The 21,015-nt window shown below is 37.7% G+C and overlaps 1 protein-coding gene across 2 annotated transcripts in view; it reads left to right on the plus strand.

Annotated features, from left to right (window-relative positions):
• LOC576264 (DNA-directed RNA polymerase III subunit RPC1) overlaps positions 1 to 14,661 on the plus strand; it is a 39,186-nt gene extending 24,525 nt beyond the window's left edge. The window contains exons 26-38 of one of the 2 annotated variants that reach the window (XM_030979523.1): positions 235 to 356; positions 728 to 810; positions 1,698 to 1,886; positions 2,928 to 3,166; positions 4,878 to 4,943; positions 6,646 to 6,762; positions 8,790 to 8,901; positions 10,029 to 10,101; positions 10,778 to 10,877; positions 11,525 to 11,593; positions 12,127 to 12,190; positions 13,020 to 13,089; positions 14,174 to 14,661. In XM_030979523.1, coding sequence (XP_030835383.1) covers positions 235 to 356; positions 728 to 810; positions 1,698 to 1,886; positions 2,928 to 3,166; positions 4,878 to 4,943; positions 6,646 to 6,762; positions 8,790 to 8,901; positions 10,029 to 10,101; positions 10,778 to 10,877; positions 11,525 to 11,593; positions 12,127 to 12,190; positions 13,020 to 13,089; positions 14,174 to 14,255 — 1,386 coding nt within the window. In that variant the 3' untranslated portion in view covers positions 14,256 to 14,661. Of the gene's footprint in view, positions 1 to 234; positions 357 to 727; positions 811 to 1,697; positions 1,887 to 2,927; positions 3,167 to 4,877; positions 4,944 to 6,645; positions 6,763 to 8,789; positions 8,902 to 10,028; positions 10,102 to 10,777; positions 10,878 to 11,524; positions 11,594 to 12,126; positions 12,191 to 12,689; positions 12,805 to 13,019; positions 13,090 to 14,173 lie in introns of those variants that run through there. The other variant, XM_030979524.1, reaches the window with a different exon arrangement.
• The last annotated feature ends 6,354 nt before the right edge of the window (positions 14,662 to 21,015 follow it).

The raw sequence follows: 21,015 nt of genomic DNA on the forward strand, positions 1-21,015 counted from the left end.
CCAATACTTAATATATTCAATTGGTTTTCAAACTTCGGACATTATGTTTGATGCTCTTTCGGAAAATGAAGAAAAAATTGAGAAATTCCAAAAATAGATTTTTGATGATGTCACACTTCACCACTCTATTAGAAAAAGGCTTTGTGAAACTGGCCACAGGCCTTGGAAGAGATCATGCAAAACCATATGGAAAGATAAAAGGTATTGTTTTTCTTGTATTGTGTTCTTTAATAGAACAAGTACCCATCCAAGAAGGAGTATTCACTGGGAAGCATCGATATCCGACGTATGGCCGGTGAGATCCTCAAGAGTAAAGAGTTTGCAGAGTGCAGTCAAGAGTTCAAGACCACACTGAGGTGAGAAGACAAGGCTGTAGATGTAATGTCACACTTTAAAGCGATACTGCACTTCTTACAACTACTTGCGCTCTCTATACAGCCAACAGTGCCTAAGCGGTACCCATTGATCACTCATGATGCCCTTTTTCTTATGTTGATTGAGAGCTGATTTGATGAGATAACCACCTGCCAGTGGCCTTTCAGGGAGGTCTAATCCCCCATGCCAAACTAGTGCAGAAGGGCTTTAAAGCCACCCTCTGATGGTGAGGGCAGCTATTGTAGTCTGCTAATGTAGCCTGTTACTGTACTGTAGTCTGCTAGCGTAGTCTGCTACAGCACATTAAGTACTTTCTCATATTCTTTTAACCTTCATCTTATTCTGAATACAGGGACTACATAGATGAATGTTGCACCAGTCTTCAGAAGAGTCGAAGAGCATACAAGATCGCAGAAGCCCAGACGGAACCCGATGGTAAGATGGACCATCTGAAATACCGATTACATTTGTCGCCATGATCTCATTATAAAATAAAAAGACTAAAGGCTAATTCAGACATGATGTGGCAAAACCGCTGCGATTTTGTAAAACAATGATTTGAAATTTAAGACCCTTCACAATTTTGTATCTTATAACACATAGCTCAGTGAATACTCGCAAGTCCTTTGTTGCACATAGCTGCCGTTCATTTACAGGTTAAAAATATGATGCGGTTTTTTTATGTAGCATCATCTCCATTTTATTTACATGAGATAAGTTTTCAAAATGGTCAACTTACCTTACGTGTAAAACAAAAGGTAGGAATTTGATTTTGACTATCTGCATCTCTTTCTTTCTTTCCGTGTAGTCTTGTATCAGCTTCATCGATTCACCTCGACCCAGCTTCACCATTTCTTGACCATGTGTAAAACCAAGCATCAGAGGGCTTCTATTGAACCTGACACATTCTCCACTCCCTGGGGAGCATTCATAGAAGACTATTTTGACAATCTCCATCTCTTTCTTTCTTTCCGTGTAGTCTTGTATCAGCTCCATCGAATCACGTCAACCCAGCTTCATCACTTCTTGACCATGTGTAAAACCCAGCATCAGAGGGCTTCTATTGAACCTGACACATTCTCCACTCCCTGGGGAGCATTCATAGAAGACTATTTTGACTGCATCTTTCTTTCTTTCTTTCTTTACGTGTAGTCTTGTATCAGCTTCATCGAATCACATCGACCCAGCTTCATCATTTCTTAAAAATTAAGCATCAAAGGGCTTGTATTGAACCTGGCTCATTCTCCACTCCCTGGGGAGCATTCATAGAATACTATTTTGACTATCTGCATCTCTCTCTTTCTTTCTTTCTTTCTGTGCAGTCTTGTATCAGTTACATCGGATCACATCGACCCAGCTTCATCATTTCCTGACCATGTGTAAGACTAAGCATCAGAGGGCTTGTATTGAACCTGGTACGACCGTCGGTGCCCTCGGAGCCCAGAGCATCGGGGAACCGGGAACGCAGATGACCCTCAAGACTTTCCATTTCGCTGGGGTGGCTTCCATGAATATCCTTGACAATGAAACAAGCATGCTAATAATAATGATGATGATGATGATGATGATGATGATGATGATGATGATGATGATGATGATGATGATGATGATGATGATGATGATGATGATGATGATGATGATGATGATGATGATGATGATGATGATGATGATGATGATGATGATGATGATGATGATGATGATGATGATGATGATAATATTAATTAAATGTATATAGCGTCTTTTCCAGAGGATACAAGGGCATTGTCCCTTAGATTAAGTCAAATTAAGAATTGTAGAGGTTTGTTTCCAGATATTCTTTGAAGAAGTCACATGAAATAACATTTCTCAAAAATGCATGGAGCTTGTTCCATAGGCATGGGGCAATGGATTGAAAGGATTTGAAGCCAGCCTGTTTGGGGATTTTGGGATGAGAAAGCTAGGAGCTAATGTAGGTCGCAGTGAATATGATGTTCTCTGGTGTTGAAAGAGTGAGGAGATGTGTAGAAGTGTGGTTGACAAAGATTTAACAATTTGAAAAATTTTCATTAAAAGCCATGAACCAGCATGATCCGTTAGTTGTTTCAGAGATGCTAATTTTCAATCTCTGTATCGGTAATCTTTTTGTGTTGGGCTTTCCAACATGAGTGAGTCTCCCTCTTTGGGCTAATTAGGTAGAATCAAATTTAATCCAGTATATCAAGTACAGAAGTGTCATGGTCAAGTGGTTTATGCACTTGACTGGAGATGGGTTCAAACCCCGGCCAGCACAGGTGTCTTTTGGCAAGATGTTAATCTACATTTGCCACTCTCCACTCGGTTGTTAAATGGGTACCGGTAGGAGGGAATTCCTTAAATGCCGTGAGCACCAAAATCAGTAGCCTAGAAGAGCCGGGGTAATATTGAGGTGCCATGAGAACCTTGCATGATGGATTTATGCGCTATAGATACATCCATTAGTATACATTATTAGTATTATTATTATTGCAGCATTAAGATAAACTAATCTGAATTTATGTTATGAAATTAGTTATTCCTTGACCTTTGACCTGTACATATCACCTTGGGTGTGCCTCGTATCAAGGAGATCATCAACGCGAGTAAGAACATCAGTACTCCCATCATCACGGCTGAGCTTGATATCGTCAACGATGCAGACTTTGCCCGGCTGGTCAAAGGTCGCATCGAGAAGACCTTGCTAGGGGAGGTCAGTGAATACATCGAGGAGGTGTTTCTACCTGATAATTGCTTTGTGCTGATCAAGTTAGACCTGGACAGAATCAGACTTCTCAAGGTGAGAACCAAACTTGACAAAATAATAATAATAATAATATTTGGTTCTTGTATAGAGCATATCACAGTATACATCGTCTCAAATTGCTTTCAAAGAGCTTTGGAAATTATCACCATAGCTTTAGTTCCAGCAGCCATAATCAGCGCACAGTGCATTTCAAGGAATAATCCTACCAGGTACCCATTTACCTCACCTGGGTTGAGTGTGGCAAATGTAGATTATTATCTTGCCAAAGGACATTAGTGCCGCGGCGGGACTCGAACCACGGACCTTGTGATCCACAGTCAGGTGACATATCCACTCAACCACGACACCTCTACATACTTGATGATGAAGTCTCCCAAGCGTTGTGAGTTTGGTCACCTGGTACAAAGTCATTGAGACTTGTGCCTTGGAGGTCAATTTTCATTTTATAAAAAAGTTTGTAATACTGTTAATGATACGTAGAGGTGTTGTGATCTAATGGATATGTCACAGACTTTGGATTGCATGGTTCAAGACCCGCTGCGGCACGAAACTTGACAAACTTGATGATAGTCTCCAAGCGTAAACTGAATTTTGTCACCTGGTACAAAGTCATTGAGACTTGTGCCTTCGAGGTCAATTTTCATTTTTAAAAAGGTTTGTAATTCTGTTAATGATACGTAGAGGTGTCGTGGTCTAGTGGTAACGTCATTGGACTTTGGAACACATGGTTCATGGTTCAAGACCCGCTGCGGCACTAATGTCCTTTGGCAAGACATTAATCTACCTTTGCCACTCACCATCCAGGTGTTAAATGGGTACCTGGTGGGATGCGAACGTCAATGTGGATGGATTGGCATATGTGCGCTTGTAAATTGGAATACTCCCCAGGGAGTGGAGCGTGGGCACTAAATTGCAGATTAGCTAATGATTCCTATTAACAGGGTCATAATAATTAAACGCTATAGAAATGCAACTATTGTTATTAAAATAGTAGATAATCTCCAACAGGTAATAGTATTATTTTGTTATAATTTAGTCAAAATGTGGCAAAGTTCTTTTCACAGAATGGTCGTGAACAAGTGTCACACAGATGTGTGAATCAATGATGTGAAGTGTTTTACGTGAACTTCATACTATGATTGTTAAACCTGCCATCTATGCTGGTTCCAAGATTTGTTCTGACTTGTTTTCAACTACAACTTAGATCAAGCACATGATCTTAATCTACTGGCTGCAAGCCAAAAACATGTTCTTTACAATACTTGAAACTTCTCACAAGAAGCCTAACATTCAAAATTCATACTATAATGTTGTTATTACAGGCATCGTTTAACAATGTTTCCAGTTGTACAAATCTGAGATGCTTGGCCCTACATGTTATCAGTGTTTGTGGTATGGTGTAATATTGAAGCCCTAACAAAATTGCGCTTCAAAATGATCATGAAGATCCTCAAAAAAGTAAAAATCGGTTTTACCATACCCATTTTCCCAAACAATTTTAGACATTTTGAATTCCAATCATAAATATCTTGATAATCAGACAGGCGATCGACTTCTAAAAGTCATGAGATTCCTGACTGACCTAAAGGTTTACAATTATGATTGCAGCATGAGCTAAATCCAGGATTTTTTTTCAGAATCTGAGCCAAAGATACCCAAATACCCTTTAAGATATACTCTTAAGGAGATGTGATGTTGAAGATGTGATGTTGAATAACTGTTTTCTCATGTCCTTTCCAAATAGCTTGAAGTATCAGCAGAGTCTATCTGTATGTCAATCTGTGCTTCAAAGCTCAAGGTCAAACCTGGGGTAAGTGAACTTGAACTTGAAATATATTATCCAATAATAAACACATAACAATACGTATAAACAGTTTCATATAATAACATAAAGGGATAAAGGAACCAAAATATAGCATTACTGCTAGTAGAGCCTGGTATCTTTAAACATATGAAAAGTACTGTATGGGTTAATAGAATAAACAAACAAATTTGAAATGTTACATGTAATAAAGCTAATTACAAACGAAACTATTATTCAATTGTATAAATGGATGAAGAAAAAAAAAAAATCAAATATTAAATACCTAGAAGTTTTATGCATGCATTCCAATCTAGTAGTTTCTTTAGCATTTGCTCCTGCTCTCTCTCTTTAAAAACTATTTTGCTTTCTCACAGATTCTGTCATATTTCTCTCTTTATGGCAGTCTCTCCTTTTGATCTTTATTTTACCATTTGCTTGCTGTATACTTCTTTATTTTCATCAGTGTTTCTCACGTTCTCCTTCTCTCTCCCTATTTCTCTCCTTCTGTCTCTCTCCCTACATCTCTCTTTGTCTGTGGCACTCTTTCTCTCCCTCTTTCTTGTTCACTCTTTCTCCTTCTCTCTCCCTATTTTCTCTCCTCTTCCCCACCTATTTTCTCTCCTTCTCTCCCCCTATTTTCTGTCCTTCTCTCTCCCTACTCTCTCTGCTTCTGTCTCTCTCCCTATATCTCTCTTTATCTGTGGCACTCTTTCTTTCCCTCTTTCATGTTCACTTTTTCTCCTTCTCTCTCCCTATTTTCTCTCCTTCTCTCCCCGTATTTTCTTTCCTTCTCTCTCCCTACTCTCTCTCCTTCTCTCTCTCTCCCTACATCTCTCTTTGCCGGTGGCACATTTTCTTTCCCTCTTTCTTGTTCACTCTTTCTCCTTCTCTCTCCCTATTTTCTCTCTTCTTCTCATTCCCTATTTTCTCTCCTTCTCTCTCCCTTCTCTATCCTTCTGTCTTTTTCCCTACATTTCTCTTTGTCTGTGGCACTCTGTCTTTCACTCTTTCTTGTTCACTCTTTCTCCTTCTCTCTCCCTATTTTCTTTCTTCTTCTCCCCCTATTTTCTCTCCTTCTCTCTCCCTTCTCTATCCTTCTGTCTCTTTCCCTACATCTCTCTTTGTCTGTGACACTATGTCTTTCCCTCTTTCTTGTTCACTCTTTCTCCTTCTCTCTCCCTATTTTCTCTCCTCTTCTCATTCCCTATTTTCTCTCCTTCTATCTCCCTTCTCTATCCTTCTGTCTTTTTCCCTACATCTCTCTTTGTCTGTGGCACTCTGTCTTTCACTCTTTCTTGTTCACTCTTTCTCCTTCTCTCTCCCTATTTTCTCTCTTCTTCTCATTCCCTATTTTCTTTCCTTCTCTCTCCCTTCTCTATCCTTCTGTCTCTTTCCCTACATCTCTCTTTGTCTGTGGCACTCTGTCTTTCACTCTTTCTTGTTCACTCTTTTTCCATCCATTATATTCTCATTCCATATACTGTTATCTTTACATTTTTTAGGTTTTTTTCAATCTCCTGTATACCATTTAATACATGTTATCACTTTGATTTAGTCGGTTTCAAGGGACTAGTTGACAATTTGTGGGAAAAAAATGTTTGATTACAACACTATTTATTGCAGCTAATGTGCCAATTTGAAAGAAAAAAGAAACAGTAAACACTGAAAATTTGAATTTTATTTTGCTGCTCCCTGTCATTTACCACAGCAACTGCGAGCTGTAGCTGAAAACCTAATCACTGTGGAACCAGCCGAGACGAGTAAGAGCTCCATGTACTACAATCTACAGTTCTTGAAGCAGAGCGTGGCTAATGTGGTCATACAGGTAGGATTGTCTAATAGACATCGAGTGAAGGGTAGGAGATGTAGGAGTGGCAGAACGAAAGATGGAGCATAAGATTTAAGAGAAGGTTGAGTTCTGGGAAGAGGTGAAAAACAATTTGTGAGCGTTATCTTTGTTATTATTAAAGTGTGGAAGAACATCAGATAAGAGGGTCCCTGAAAAGCATGGCATGACCTTAAAATTCTAAATATGGCATGTACATGTAACATCATAAATCAGGATGGATTTGTATGCCACATGTTCATCTCGTCCCATATACACCTTTCTGTGTACACTGCTTGTAACTTTACAAAGACTGGGCAAAATTTCTTATCATTTTGATGATTCCACAACCTTGCAGTACACACCAATACTTATATGCTAGGTGATCAGCCTTTTCTGATCGATTCCACAACGTTTCTTTCACAATGCAATCGCATGACCATAACTGGTCTTTATCTTTAAGGTTTATTTATTTCAACAAAAAAAAGAATACAATGATGCACATGTTGCAGCTAAAAAGCTGAAATGTACGTGTTTACAACTATCGAGGATACATATAATAGAGAAGAATATCTATTCGCAAAACATATCTACATAATCGTACAATGAAACCATGAAAATTAAAAATACTGGTCTGATTAAAAAGACAACTGTTCAAATATACAGATAAAAAATGTTTGTAAAGAAAAGCTTAGAACAATCAATGATTATTAAGAAGATCAATAAAATATGGTATTGCACTTTGTTAAAAATGAGAGGTCCTGCATTTATATTGACTATACTTTTGTTTATTTCGTAATGACATGCAAACAATTTTTCGTTCAGGAATCCGACTTTGCATTGTAGGTTTTTAATTTAGAGATACAGCAAAAACAATACATAATTTTTCTCGCCTATTAGTAATCATTCAAGTTGGCATCGTTTCAAGGCGTCTTCATGATTTTCTAAACATCAAGTGAAGGTTGGGAGATGTAGGAGTGGGAGAAAGAAAGATGGAGCATAAGTGAGATAGAGAGATGGATAGATTGAATACAAGAAGAGAGAGAGAGAGAACGTATATTTGTTTTAAAGCCCCACTGCACTACTTATAGCTACTTGCGCCCTCTATATAGCAAACAATGCCTCATCGGTGACCATTGGTCCCCCAAGATCCTCTTTTTCTTATGTTACTTGAGAGCTTATTTGATGAGATAACCATCTGTCAGTGACCATGCAGGAAGGTCTAATCCCTTCTGGCCAAACTAGTGCGGTGGGGCTGTAAAGGAAGTGAAATAAGAGAGAAGAAATCAGAGGAGAGATGCAGAGTGAAAGAGAGGGGATAAAGGCTGAAAAGAGGAAGAATGGAAAAGAGATAACAAACAGAATAGAGAAAGGAGAGGATGAAAGAAAGAAAAAGAGAAAAGGGGAGATAGTGAGAGAGAGAAAAGAGAGGAGGTGGAGATAGTAGTGATAGTGGTGGTTATTTTACTTGTTAATAAGCAACCAGAAGACCGACGGCTTAAGATCCTCTCTGAGGGACCTGGTAATGAGGATTAATGCCTTACCTAAAGGGCACTAGCGCTTCGACTTGGTTTCGAACCCGGGCCACTGGATAACAAGACCACCGCTCTTACTGACTGAGCTATCGTGCCTCCCCATAGACAAATGAGAAGATGAGAAAATACAGAAAACAGACAACAAGGTAGAGAAAGAAAAGAATAAAGTAAATTAAAAAATAAACTAACATAAGAGAAAGAAGAACGGAAAGAGAAAAGATAGATGAGAAGAAAGAGGGAGGGGTAGAGACAGACAGAAAGAATATAGAGTGTAAACTGTGTAATAGAAAGGTTTGAAATAACTTGATAACATAAGAGAGAGAAAGAGAAAGAGAGTAGAGAAATAAGAGAAGAGGGAGGGAGGGAATGAGGGAGAAAGAGATAGAGATTGAGTGAAAGCTAAGGTTAAAGATCACTTCATCATTAAAAAGGAAGGGAGGATAGAACAGAAACTTCATTTGTTTTTACTGATATGATTGTATCTGATTGCAGGGATCCCCTAACGTGAGCCGAGCTGTGATCCACATAGATGAGAAGGCAGGCGAGCTCAAGTACAAGCTCCTGGTGGAAGGGGACAATCTACAAGGAGTCATCGCAACAAGAGGTACGTCTCTCTCCCTCTCTCTGAAACAATTGGGTGAAGCTTTTGTAATGGACTATTATATCCTGCATCAAACATTTATTGGTTTTTGATTGGTTAAAAGCTCTTCACATGACCAGAAATATGTCAACTATTTAAGGTTGCTCTGATAAAGTCCTATTTGGGAGTAATATTTGGGAGTTGATTTTTTTAATTAAAAAAAATAATAATTCTAGAATTTTTAACAACTGTAAAATGTTCAGTTTTTGTATGTATTTTTTTTGGTGATAATTTGTTCTATTTGATATATTTCATTAAAAATTAAAATGTTGACAGTTTTTAATTTTAATAATTTTTTTTTGGTTGGAAGAATACATTTTTGATGCAGGATATTAAGCAAATATACCCTGCCTCCTTTTCGAGGTACTGGTTAAAACTTGAGGCCTCGATGCCTCCAATAGTACTATTGGAGTCAACTCTTGCTGGTAGTTTCAACAAGAACCTCTCAAGACAGTGTATATTTGTATACTATGGAAAGGATTGATGATAATAGTAATATTAATCTGGATTTATTTAGCACTTTATACAAAATACCGTCTCTAAGCTCTTCGCAGATATTTCAGCCCCGATCATTGGATTCACGCTCGTACAATGTGCACCTTCTCCACTCGCTGGGGGAGTATTCCAACCATATGGTCACCGTTTCAAATTATTTCATTCATCTGTTACGAATAATTGTATTTCAATAGTCAGAATACGAATTGTATATATTATGTGTTGTTGGTAGGACATGCCATAAATATTTGTAATGTAGGCAAGGAGCTGTGCATTGAATTACATTGTGGGGTCTCATCCAATGGCTGCTGCAGTAGTCCTATCTAACACGAGTTGATGATGTGTTAGTGCTACAATGAAACCTGTATATAAAGACCACTCAAGGGAGACAAGAAAGTAGTCTTCATAGACGGGTGGTCTTATTGTACAGGCTCCTTTAGTACATTTTTCTATGAGAAACCATATTCAAGGGATACCAACAGTGTATTCTATCTAGACAGGTGGTCTTTTTATGCAGGTGGTCTTTCTATGCAGGTGGTCACTGTTAAAAGGAGGTTTGACTGTATTTGTTACATTATTTGATTTTTTTTTTACAGGTGTGAAAGGAACACATACTACGTCTAACAACACTGTTGAGATGGAGAAGACGTTAGGCATTGAAGCAGCTAGGTATGCACTCAGCCCTCTGCAATTCTATCATTAACCCTTGTCCCGATCTTTAACTCTGTCATGAATGATGATGATGATGATGACGACGACGACAACGAAAACGACAAAGATAACGTTGACAATGACGATGATAATGATTATAATGAAAATTATAATAATGATAACAGTGATAATATTGATAATGATAATGATAATGATGATGATGATGATGATGATGATATAAAAAAATATATGATGATAATAATGATAAATTTCTTCATGCAAGGTACCCATGTACTTGGCAAATGTGGCAAACGTAGATTAATGATTGAGATTCTATTTGAGAAATATTATCAGCATGTTTTGTGAATAGTTATGTGTTCATAGGGAAGATTATTTGGAGGATACCATACAGAGAAGATTATTTTGTAGATACAATAATATGCGAGAGAGACCTGTAATGAATGTTGTGGGGTAGTGGATAATTCCTTGGGACTATGAAGCACAAGGTACAGGGTTCAAATCCTCGTAATGGCACTAATGTCCTTTGGCAAGGCATAAATCCACAACTGCCAATCTCCACCCAGCTGTAATAAATGGGTACCCGGTAGAAAGAAATTGCTTGAATGTTGTAGTAGCAGTAATATATTTGTGTGAATTTTATTAACTTTTTGTCTCTGTATGTTTGTATTATCAGGCGGTGTATCATGAGTGAGATAGAGTACACAATGGTTAGTCATGGAATGAGTATTGACCATCGACATGTTATGTTACTTGGTGATCTTATGACGTACAAGGTAAGATTTTGTTTGTTACTTTTTGTCATATTTTCAATGATAAGTAAAGAAAGTGTTGCTAAATTATGAATTATGAAGGAGAGAATTGTGATGTTGAATTGAGTGGTTTTACTTCACTTTGTCGTTTCCATAGTGTACACCTAAGAAACAAGATAACTTAACTCATGATATGCCACACAATATATTTCCCTGTGCCCCCCCCCTCCCCCCTTCCGCCCCACTCCAGGAGGGAATATGCATACACGTATCCTGATTAACACTGAGTGATGGGGGGGGGGGGGGGGGGCCTGTGCCTTATTTTATTTATCATGGGGTTGCGTTACCAAAGGTTTCAAGATTACTTAAGTGTTGCCAGTGCAAGATTACTCTATAAAAACCAATGATTAAAGGGTTGCCATGGAGCTAATCAAGACCGGAAATGGGATATTTTGCTAAGCGATTGTGTAGCACAAAACAAACATTTGTCAATCGGTGCAAAATATGTTATTCTCACGAAGGGAAACAAAATAAAAACATGTTGTAGCCATTCAAGATAGAACTATCTGTGTAATGATATTGTGTAGTGGAATTTAACGGTTCTATCAATATCAATACAACCGCAGACCCATTCTGTTCATTTTTTCCATCTTGTTTTGTTTCCCCTCCAGGGTGAAGTTCTTGGTATAACTCGCTTCGGTCTAGCTAAGATGAAGGAGAGTGTGCTCATGTTAGCATCTGTAAGTATACACACAACATCACAATCTGTTCAATTTTCCCCCCAAAATGGTAATATCCCGATAGCAAATATTTAAACAAAATAACTCTAGGGCGATTTCAATACCCAACCCTATGTCCCATAAAAATCATGTTATTTCAAAAGGTGATGCACAAGGCCATTAAAATTGCCTTAGGTTGGTTTTTTTCGGAAGTAGTTGCTATCTTGTTGAATAATTGCAAATAAATCCCAATTCAAACAAAAAGTTGTGAACAATTTAATCATAAATATTCTGTGTTAGTATTTTAGTGATATAGATGAAAATCTCTGCTATTTGATGAGCATCATTAAATATATTTTTACATTTTTCTCGCTATCACCGCTGCGGTATTTTGCTGCAGAGGGCAACACTTGCCATGGGTATATGTGGCAAAGACATTTCCGATTCCCATACAAATAAAAAAGGGCCAAGAACTAGAAAGTCCCAAAGAAATGAAAATTTCAGAGCCAATAAATGTCTGTTTATCTATGATCATTTCTTTTTCTATTCTCTAGTTTGAACGAACCTCTGATCACCTCTTTGAAGCAGCCTACTTTGGTCAGAAAGATGCCATCTGCGGTGAGAATTTAAGCATTTTATCGATTCAGAAATCTCAATGTTTTACTATGATTTTAAAGATTTTGCCAGATAGAGAGAGGTTATACTTTGAACTCTTTATATGCCATACAAATCATCTCCCTGTGCCAAATTGCAATCATCATGAGATAGATATCTAAGGTTAAAGGTTATTTAACTGTTTCCACTGTGGAAGATTAATCTATACTGTGTAATTTGAGAATTTTGATGAGCTGCAAAAGTTTCCTGTTTGCAGTTTCTGGTTTCTATTACAGAGGAAGTCCACCAAATTTATTTGGTTTGTTTAGAAGCAGAACATGAGCAGTGAAAATTTGATTTGATTACATTCTAATGATTTTCATATCTTGTAGTTGTGAATGAATGCATCATCATGAGTATATATTTGATTGCATTGTAATGTTTTTCATTTCCTGTAGGCGTGAGTGATTGCTTCATCATGGTATATATTTCATTGCATTCTAATGTTTTTCATTTCTTGTAGGTGTGAGTGAATGCATCATCATGGATATATATTTGATTGCATTCTAATATTTTTTCATTTCTTGTAGGTGTGAGTGAATGCATCATCATGGATATATATTTGATTGCATTCTAATGTTTTTCATTTTTGTAGGTGTAAGTGAATGCACCATCGTGGGTATATATTTGATTGCATTCTAATGTTTTTCATTTCTTGTAGGTGTGAGTGAATGCATCATCATGAGTATATATTTGATTGCATTCTAATGATCTTCATTTCTTGTAGGCGTGAGTGAATGCATCATCATGGGTATATATTTGATTGCATTCTAATGTTTTTCATTTCTTGCAGGTGTGAGTGAATGCATCATCATGGGTATCCCGATGAATGTAGGAACAGGCATCTTCAAACTACTACACAAATATCCTTTACATTAACCTGTTGGCTGATGAATTGTCTTGTTTTAATAGGCTTTAAATACAGGAGTCATCTGAGCCCCATAGGTGATGGGTTAACAACCTTTAAAGATAAAGAGCAGTTCTGGTCATGCGAGTGCATTGTGAAAGAAAACATTGTGAAATCGATCAGAAAAGGTTGATCATCTAGCATATAAGTATTGGAGTGTGCTGCAAGGTTCTGGAATCATCAAAATGATAAGAAATTTGGCCCACTGAGTCTTGGTAAAGTTACAAGCACTGTACACAGAAAGATGTATATGGAACTAAGCGACACGTGCGCGACATGTGCGCAATATCTATCAGGTCCAATCAGATATAATAATTTACCTAATATATCAATTAGTATGCGGTTTCTCGGCAAAATTTGTATCATCACGTATTAGTCCAAACATATTCTTTCACATGATTGGTAATACAAGCTTCCATTTCATTTTTTTAAAAGGGGGGCATTTCCAAAACTGGTCTTTACCTTTAATTAAAGTGATAATGAATTGATTAATTTTTTGCCCTAGCGTACTGTTTAGTGCACAGTGCCATCTCATGGTAAACTTGTCAACAGTGCATAACCCAATACATAATATCAGTGGGTAAGGTCAGAAGTCATGTTTTGTTTCTACTCATTTAATCAATAATTTCTTGAGCTATGAATTCAAATATTTTATCAATCTGGAATCATGGAAATACATGATTAGCATGGTTTCTGTTCTTACATTTTTAATGACTACCAAAAAAGTAAGGAATGATAACAGGAAATAAAAGCAATAATCATTTTTCTTGTGTATGATATACGGTACAGTCAAACCTGCTTTAGTGACCACCTGTCTACAAAGACCACCTGTCTGCAAAGACCACATTTTTGGTTTCCTTTGAAATAGGTTTCTCATTGAAACATGTACTAAAGGATCCTGTCTACAAAGACCACTTTTTGTGTTTCCCTTGGGCTGTCGCTATAGACAAGTTTGACTGTATTTTAGTCAAAACATTCTGGAGAATTACAACATGATAACTTGGAGCGTAACTTTATTTGCCTTAACCTTATCCCCTCACGTCAGACAAACCAGTTCATCCACCTCGAAGGAATCTCCTCTTTGACAATCCAGAGTTACATTTACCCGGAACAGGGTTATGACACCAGACACTTAAACTCTAGAGAAGACTTCACACCAACTGGTGAAGCTATAGAAGGATAACATGATAGATGTACCACACCTAAGGGTGTAGCAGCCTCTTCTAGCTGTTCACTCGGCGTAGACATTCTTAAGAATGGTTGGAAGATATTATTGGAGGTATACCATCAGAGGAGAGACCTTTCAAGGACTGCTGGCCACCAAGGTTACAATAGAATAGGGCTTATGACACCAGGCAATTAAACTCTAGAGAACACTTCACACCAACTGGTGGAGCGTCAGAAAGATAACGTGGTAGATGTACCACACTTAGGGGGTGTAGCAGCCTGTTCTAGATGTAGACTCAGTGTAGACATTCTTAAGAATAGTTGGAAGATATTATTGGCGGTATAGCGTTAGAGGAGAGACCTTTCAGAGACTGCTGGCGACCAAGTTTATAACCTTGCCCAGAGAGATAAATTCCATTCTCTCATATCAGGCGGACACAAGTTATGGCTGCGAGGAAGATTTATAAAAGAGTCTCAGATTTTTTCCATCTTCATCGCTTCATTTTTACTCATCAAGTAAAAAGAGGATTGAATATATCCCCAATCATAGCCAAATTGGCAACGTTGGTTACTCCTATCGATTCGTCTTCGAAATTATGAACCGACAAACCCATACATTGATATGTATGGCGGATAGGGTGGTTCATAAAAACGCAGACGATTTCCTTTAGTCTCCAAACAAAACATTGTTATGATTTATTGTTTATTGTTTGATACTGATACCCAGTTCTTTTCCACATGGATTCGAAGGAGGACCTAAAATTGCACAAAGCATGAGATCTTGACTTTGATCAGATCAACATATATTAAAGACTAGTCGGATCTCTGCCTTGAGTACATTTTCTAAAATTCTTTCACAAGATTTCACATTTAAGCTTCAATTAAGATTTTTTTTTTCTTGGAGGTTTCCGGTTGAGTATGTTTTCATTGGTAATAGCGCGCTTTCGCGAACACGAGGGAAGGCAAAGACGACGGTAATGCGAGTAAAAAACAATCTGCTCCTGCGCGAACCAGAATTTTCTCTGTCCTGTTGGATTTTCACGACAGTACTCGGCCATTATAGCGTTCATTCCCTAAACACGACGAAAGAGCTGTATCCCTTGAATTCTCCCGTCATAGACGACAGACTTCATGCATGGCTGATTGTAAATGAAACGGAGTTAAGTCTTTTGTCAATTCTGCTTGTTGCTGTGGCAGGCAGCCAGTGAAAACAAACTTTAAAAATCAAATTATGGAAATGCAAGCATCACTTTAAACAAACAGTACTTTGTTATTCCTTGCTCATTTTTCCTGATTGAGGTGTCATATGGAAGGTCAGAAACTGAACTTTCTAGAAATGTGAATTTTTCTTCGAAATTCAGATACCGCCCGCCAAATGACTTTTTGGTTTCCTTCATTCAAATTGCTTTTAATCACTCATTCGTGAAATATGCATCATATGAGTTGCATCAAATGAAAGAGAAGTTCTAAGCTTTACAAATATGTGTCATTTATCAATTATAATTGTGATTAAGTTATGATAAAACATTGATAATTCTCGGTTTAGTTTTTTCTGGGTCGCACTGTATAGCAAACAATGCCTAATCGGTGCCTGTTGGTCCCCCATGATCCCCTTTTTCTTATGTTAATTGAGAGCTGATTTGATGAAATAACCACCTGTCAGTGACCTTGCAGGAAGGTCTAATCCCTTCTGGCCAAACTGGTGCAAGCGGGATTTAAGAAACGATGCTTCCTAATGTCATATAAGGATGAATAACAAGGGAACTTGCTAAAAACAACAAATAATAATGAGAGTAGCAATATTTTTCTTTCAGTTTTGGATCCCACAAAAAATCTTTTCATAGCTACTCACATAATTACATACTGGAGGCCTTTTTATTGCCTTTTTTCTTCAAATCTTTCAACTCTAGATATATTGCATTTCTTTTAGTTTTTAGTTTTGAATACATCTTTATTGTAATTCAGAAACCTGGCATGTTATCTTTCAGACAAGTCTTTATAACTGGACCATCAGACCTGAATATTTGAAGTTATTATGTCGTCATTATCATGCCATTTTCTTACGATGTCATCTTAGAGACAAATCTTCAGCATATATCATAAGTCCATTTGATCTGGTGTCATTTTAATTTTTTTGCTTGATCTGCAAACCTACGTGTCTTTGATAGAAGATTACCACATTCATTTTGAGCGATGTGATTTTACCTGGAAATAAAAGGATTTATTAAAAGTAAATGACTGATTTACAAGATCAAGAATTGTTGGGTATCTTTGTTTTTGTGTTGGCTTCATGTTCTTGACTGCAGTTTAAAGGTATTACAAAGTTTTGGTAAATTTTGAAAATTGGGTGGATAGTGATTGTTTACAATTTTGTTATATTTGGATGCCCCTATGGATGTATTATAAGCACCAACAAATTTAGCCTCTAAAACACTTCTGCTTTCGAGAAAAATTGAATATAAAAATTTACCGGTGCTCCCGGTAAATTTGGATAAATTTCAAATAGCGCCTACGGCCATACGATGGTAGCTGCGACCATGAAAATCTCAGAATATGCAGTTGTGATATATAATTTCCAAACGGGAATAGCAAATTGGTCGATCGTAGTCAAGAAAAATTGTTTTACAGCTAAATTAATATATTGACCTTGAGAGGGTGCTATACAACATAGAGAGTTTGTTATTTACAATTTCATCACTTTAGACTGGATTTCAACCGGGACGACGATCACTGAATATTGTAGGGTCGCATATGCTTCCAATATGTTAATTTGAACCAAATTCATGACCCATACCAAAACTTTGTATTACCTTTAATATACATGTATGAATGGAGTCGGGCTAACTCGGACCAAAGTCAACTCGGCCCAGCTGCAAAAATGGTCAGATTTTGCAGGTTTAGGGTTAGGGTTACCGTTAGGGTAGAATGTCAAAAACTGACCGTTTTTGCAGCTGGGCCGAGTTGTCTTTGGTCAGAGTTAGCCCGGAATCTGCACATATAACGCCCCGTTTTCCAAAACTTTAGATCAAGACGCGACGGAAATGAATATGCAAGTTTCATTTTTAAAAATAGCTCATCAGATAATCTATAGGTAGTGAAAGTCAAATGTTAGATAATCATTCGTTTTGAGTTGTGTTTTGAGTTGTTCTATGGGATCTAACTTCCTCTGGTAAGAAAGAAGTGAGTGTCGGGAGAACAGGTGCGGCTTTGGCATTCATCTTTTAAAGGTAGTATGTCCCATTTACAGGCCAAAATAATGAAGAGGTTAAACTCCAACGGCATTTGAAAAGACATCAGTAATTTAGAACTTCCCTCAAAATCAAAGGGCTTAAAAATGGCTTTTAGTGGTAAAATAGCGACCATTAGCTGTCGAATCGACTTTAGTGAATGCAATCACCTAAGTAATAGTCTAATTTTTAGACCTTATTATTACTGGCCGAATGGTCGTACGCTTTGTGTTGCACAAAGATTCAATCAGTTTAATTTTGGCCATTACAAGTATTAGGTTATTGATGTAGACAAATGCTCATGTACCTGTTACAGCTCATTTTATGTATGTTATTACCAGTCAGTCACTCACTCAAACATGCCCTGGTCTGACAGTGAAGTCTAGAAAGTAAACGGGTTTCCTTGCATAATTTGAATACTAGGACACTGCTAATGTTTAAATTTCACAGATAGGACAGACATGACATATTCATAATTCCTGCAGAGCTCTACAGAATTTGATGTTGGCTGCAAAAGGGACATAGTACCTTTAATTTACATGATTGCGAACATGTCCGAAGAGTGTTGGATGCCCACACAGATTAACCTATTGAGAGAGATAAATGTACAATGTAGTTGTGACATGCGTGTAAATGAGGACCTAAGCATGGTCATATCCCCCAAATGTGGACCTAAGCACGGTCGTAATCCCCAACCATCCCCAAAATCCCCAACATACAGTCATAAGGAGAATTCCGATACAACATGAAAAAAAATCAAACCACAGGCCTGGTAATACAGGATTGTTTTTCTTAGCAAGAACACGCTCCAAGAGGTCTCCGATGGAAACCCCCGATTCTAAATTTAGAAACGTGCGTCATTATTCCGTTGTCTGTATTGTCAGACCCAATTTCGGTAGACTGAACTTGACTATTCAAATCGCAGTGAAACATCTTTTCTTACCATATTTGACTGACAAAATTGGAATGGTAGGGGATTGCATGTCAATAAATGTTGAAAAATAAAGCATTTTTGAATTAATAAAATCGTTCTGATTGTATTGCAGTCACCTAGAAGCGCAATAACCTCCTGTCTGTACCCGTTGGCCTGTATAATACGTATAAGCAACATTGATATATATGCTGATCATGAAACTCTACCATAACATGGGTTCAGTTAATAAATAAAATAATGGGATATTTCTTAACAATAAAATGATAATGATTACAAAGAGGAATTCTTCTAAAGCGCTATACATGCCCCTATTATAGGCCCTATATATACAAAGTATCCAAGGCGCTCCAATTTTATTCCGGCTCTAGGTTACCTAGTGATTTACGAGCTCACGTCATGCACGGAATTTATTCCTACCAGGTATCAATTTAAAACCTGGGTGGAGAGTGGAAAATGACGGTTAATGTCTTGCCAACGGACATTATAGTAGCGTGCCGTGGCTCGAACCCGCGACCTTCGCATCCCATTAGTCAAGTGTTAACACACTACTAAGACGCCTAGACAATTAAAGATAAACTTTAGTACTGGTAATGCGATTGCATTGTGAAAGAAAAGGTGTGGAAAGGATCAGAAACAGTTGATCATGTAGCATATAAGTATTGGTGTGCACTGCAAGGTTCTGGAGTCATCAAAATCATAATAAATTTGACCGAGTCTTGGTAAAGTATTACCCTTTTCACATCTATTTTTCTTAACCCCGGACTATCCTTAACCCCATACTATCCTTAACCCCATACTATTTTTTTTGCTGTTCACATCTATTTTCTTAACCCCGGACTATGTGCTTAGCCGGGGTTAAGAAATTTCACGCGATTCACACTACGTTCGCCTTAGCCCCGGACTATTCGATAGCTCATGAATATTAATGCTTTTGCTACCGCGCAAAGCGTTTTCCCTTTATTATTTTACCGATACAAATCAATTACCCATTTTTCATCCAATTCACTTGATAAATTTACCTACGTAAATATGACTGATAATGATAAATGCAATAAAAAATTATGAGCTACATGTTCTTTCACTATTTTTTTAAATCAATTTTATAATAAAGATTTTTTCATAATGACCTCTGCCTCGTAAAAGACTAAACGTCAATACAGAGAGCATGCATGCGTAACGTGAACTGCATGCATGCGTAACGTGAACTGCATGCATAGCGCGCGATAAATGCAAATTCACGACCACACGACCACGCTGTCTGTGATTGGCTGTTGCTTAGCCCCGCTTCTCCTTAGCCCGGTTCGGATTCACACTACGCAGCTTAGCACCACAATTGCCCGGCTAACCCCGCAATTGCCCGGCTAACCCTGCTATTTTGCAGGGCCAGATAGTCCCGTACTATTTGTGGGGTTAGCCCACTTTGGCAAAACGTAATGTGAACAGAAAGCCGGCTAAAATTACCCCGGGTAATTGGTGGGGCTAAGGAAGGAATTGGTGGGGCTAAGAGCCCCCTTAGCCCCACCTATTTCCCGGGGTTAAGCAATATTTGGTAGATGTGAAAAGGGTATAACAAGCACTCACATAGAAAGCTATATATGGGACAACACACATGGTGTCGGGGCTAGTACTACCTTGATTTCCTTGTCTTTCTATGCTCATTACTCAGCCAGTATACATTTTCTTCCAAAATTGTTTGGCACATGTCATTTATTTGTAATCTTGAACATTCAGTGTAAGTTCCGTTTGATTCTGTGAGAATAATTTTTTTTTTTTTTACCAGTACTGGAGTTTATCTTTAAGTGACGAGGATTCTGTCTGGCTAATACTATTCCATTACTCTTTACCGTTCTCTCTAAAATCAATCCCCATTGTAAGCCTCAGCTTTTTAGGGGTGTTGTGGTGCAGTGGTTCATTCAACAGAAATCCAAGGATTGGTTCGAATCCCAGACCGGCACAACGCCCTTAATTGGGCAACTTAATCTACGTTTGCCACTCTCCACCCAGGTGTAGATGGGTTCCTGGTAATTGTTCAGGGTGATAATAATTGCAGGAAGAAGAGAACACAGACATTAGAGCTGATTAGACTTCTTTTGGCAAACAATCAATATTATTATTGTTATTATAATCATTATTATCATTATGATTATTTATAGAGTATAATCTTTCGCTCCGCTAAAGAGAGGAAGCACTGTTGTTGTAGAGCAATAGTATACAAATAATGAATGGTTATGAGTTCAATAGTGCGAATATTTTCATGAGTTGAAAGATTAACATTCTATTCAACGAGGCGTCAGCTGAGTTGAATAGAATTAATGTTAATCTTTCAACGAATGAAAATATTCGCACCATTGAACGAATGAATAACATTCATTATTTGTTTTATACAACATCGAAGAAGATCTAATAGAACGTCAATCAACAAATTATGCTTTACTCCTTATAAAAGATAAATTAAAGTTGGATTCAAGCCTTCTCGATTACATTCAGATTGCCTTCGCGTCAGATACACGCAGGGATACGCGCGCGCACGGCAGAGAGGTACGCAGTCTGCATA

The sequence above is a fragment of the Strongylocentrotus purpuratus genome, unplaced genomic scaffold, assembly GCF_000002235.5.
Source record: "Strongylocentrotus purpuratus isolate Spur 01 unplaced genomic scaffold, Spur_5.0 spur5_scaffold_10, whole genome shotgun sequence".
Taxonomy (NCBI): domain Eukaryota; kingdom Metazoa; phylum Echinodermata; class Echinoidea; order Camarodonta; family Strongylocentrotidae; genus Strongylocentrotus; species Strongylocentrotus purpuratus.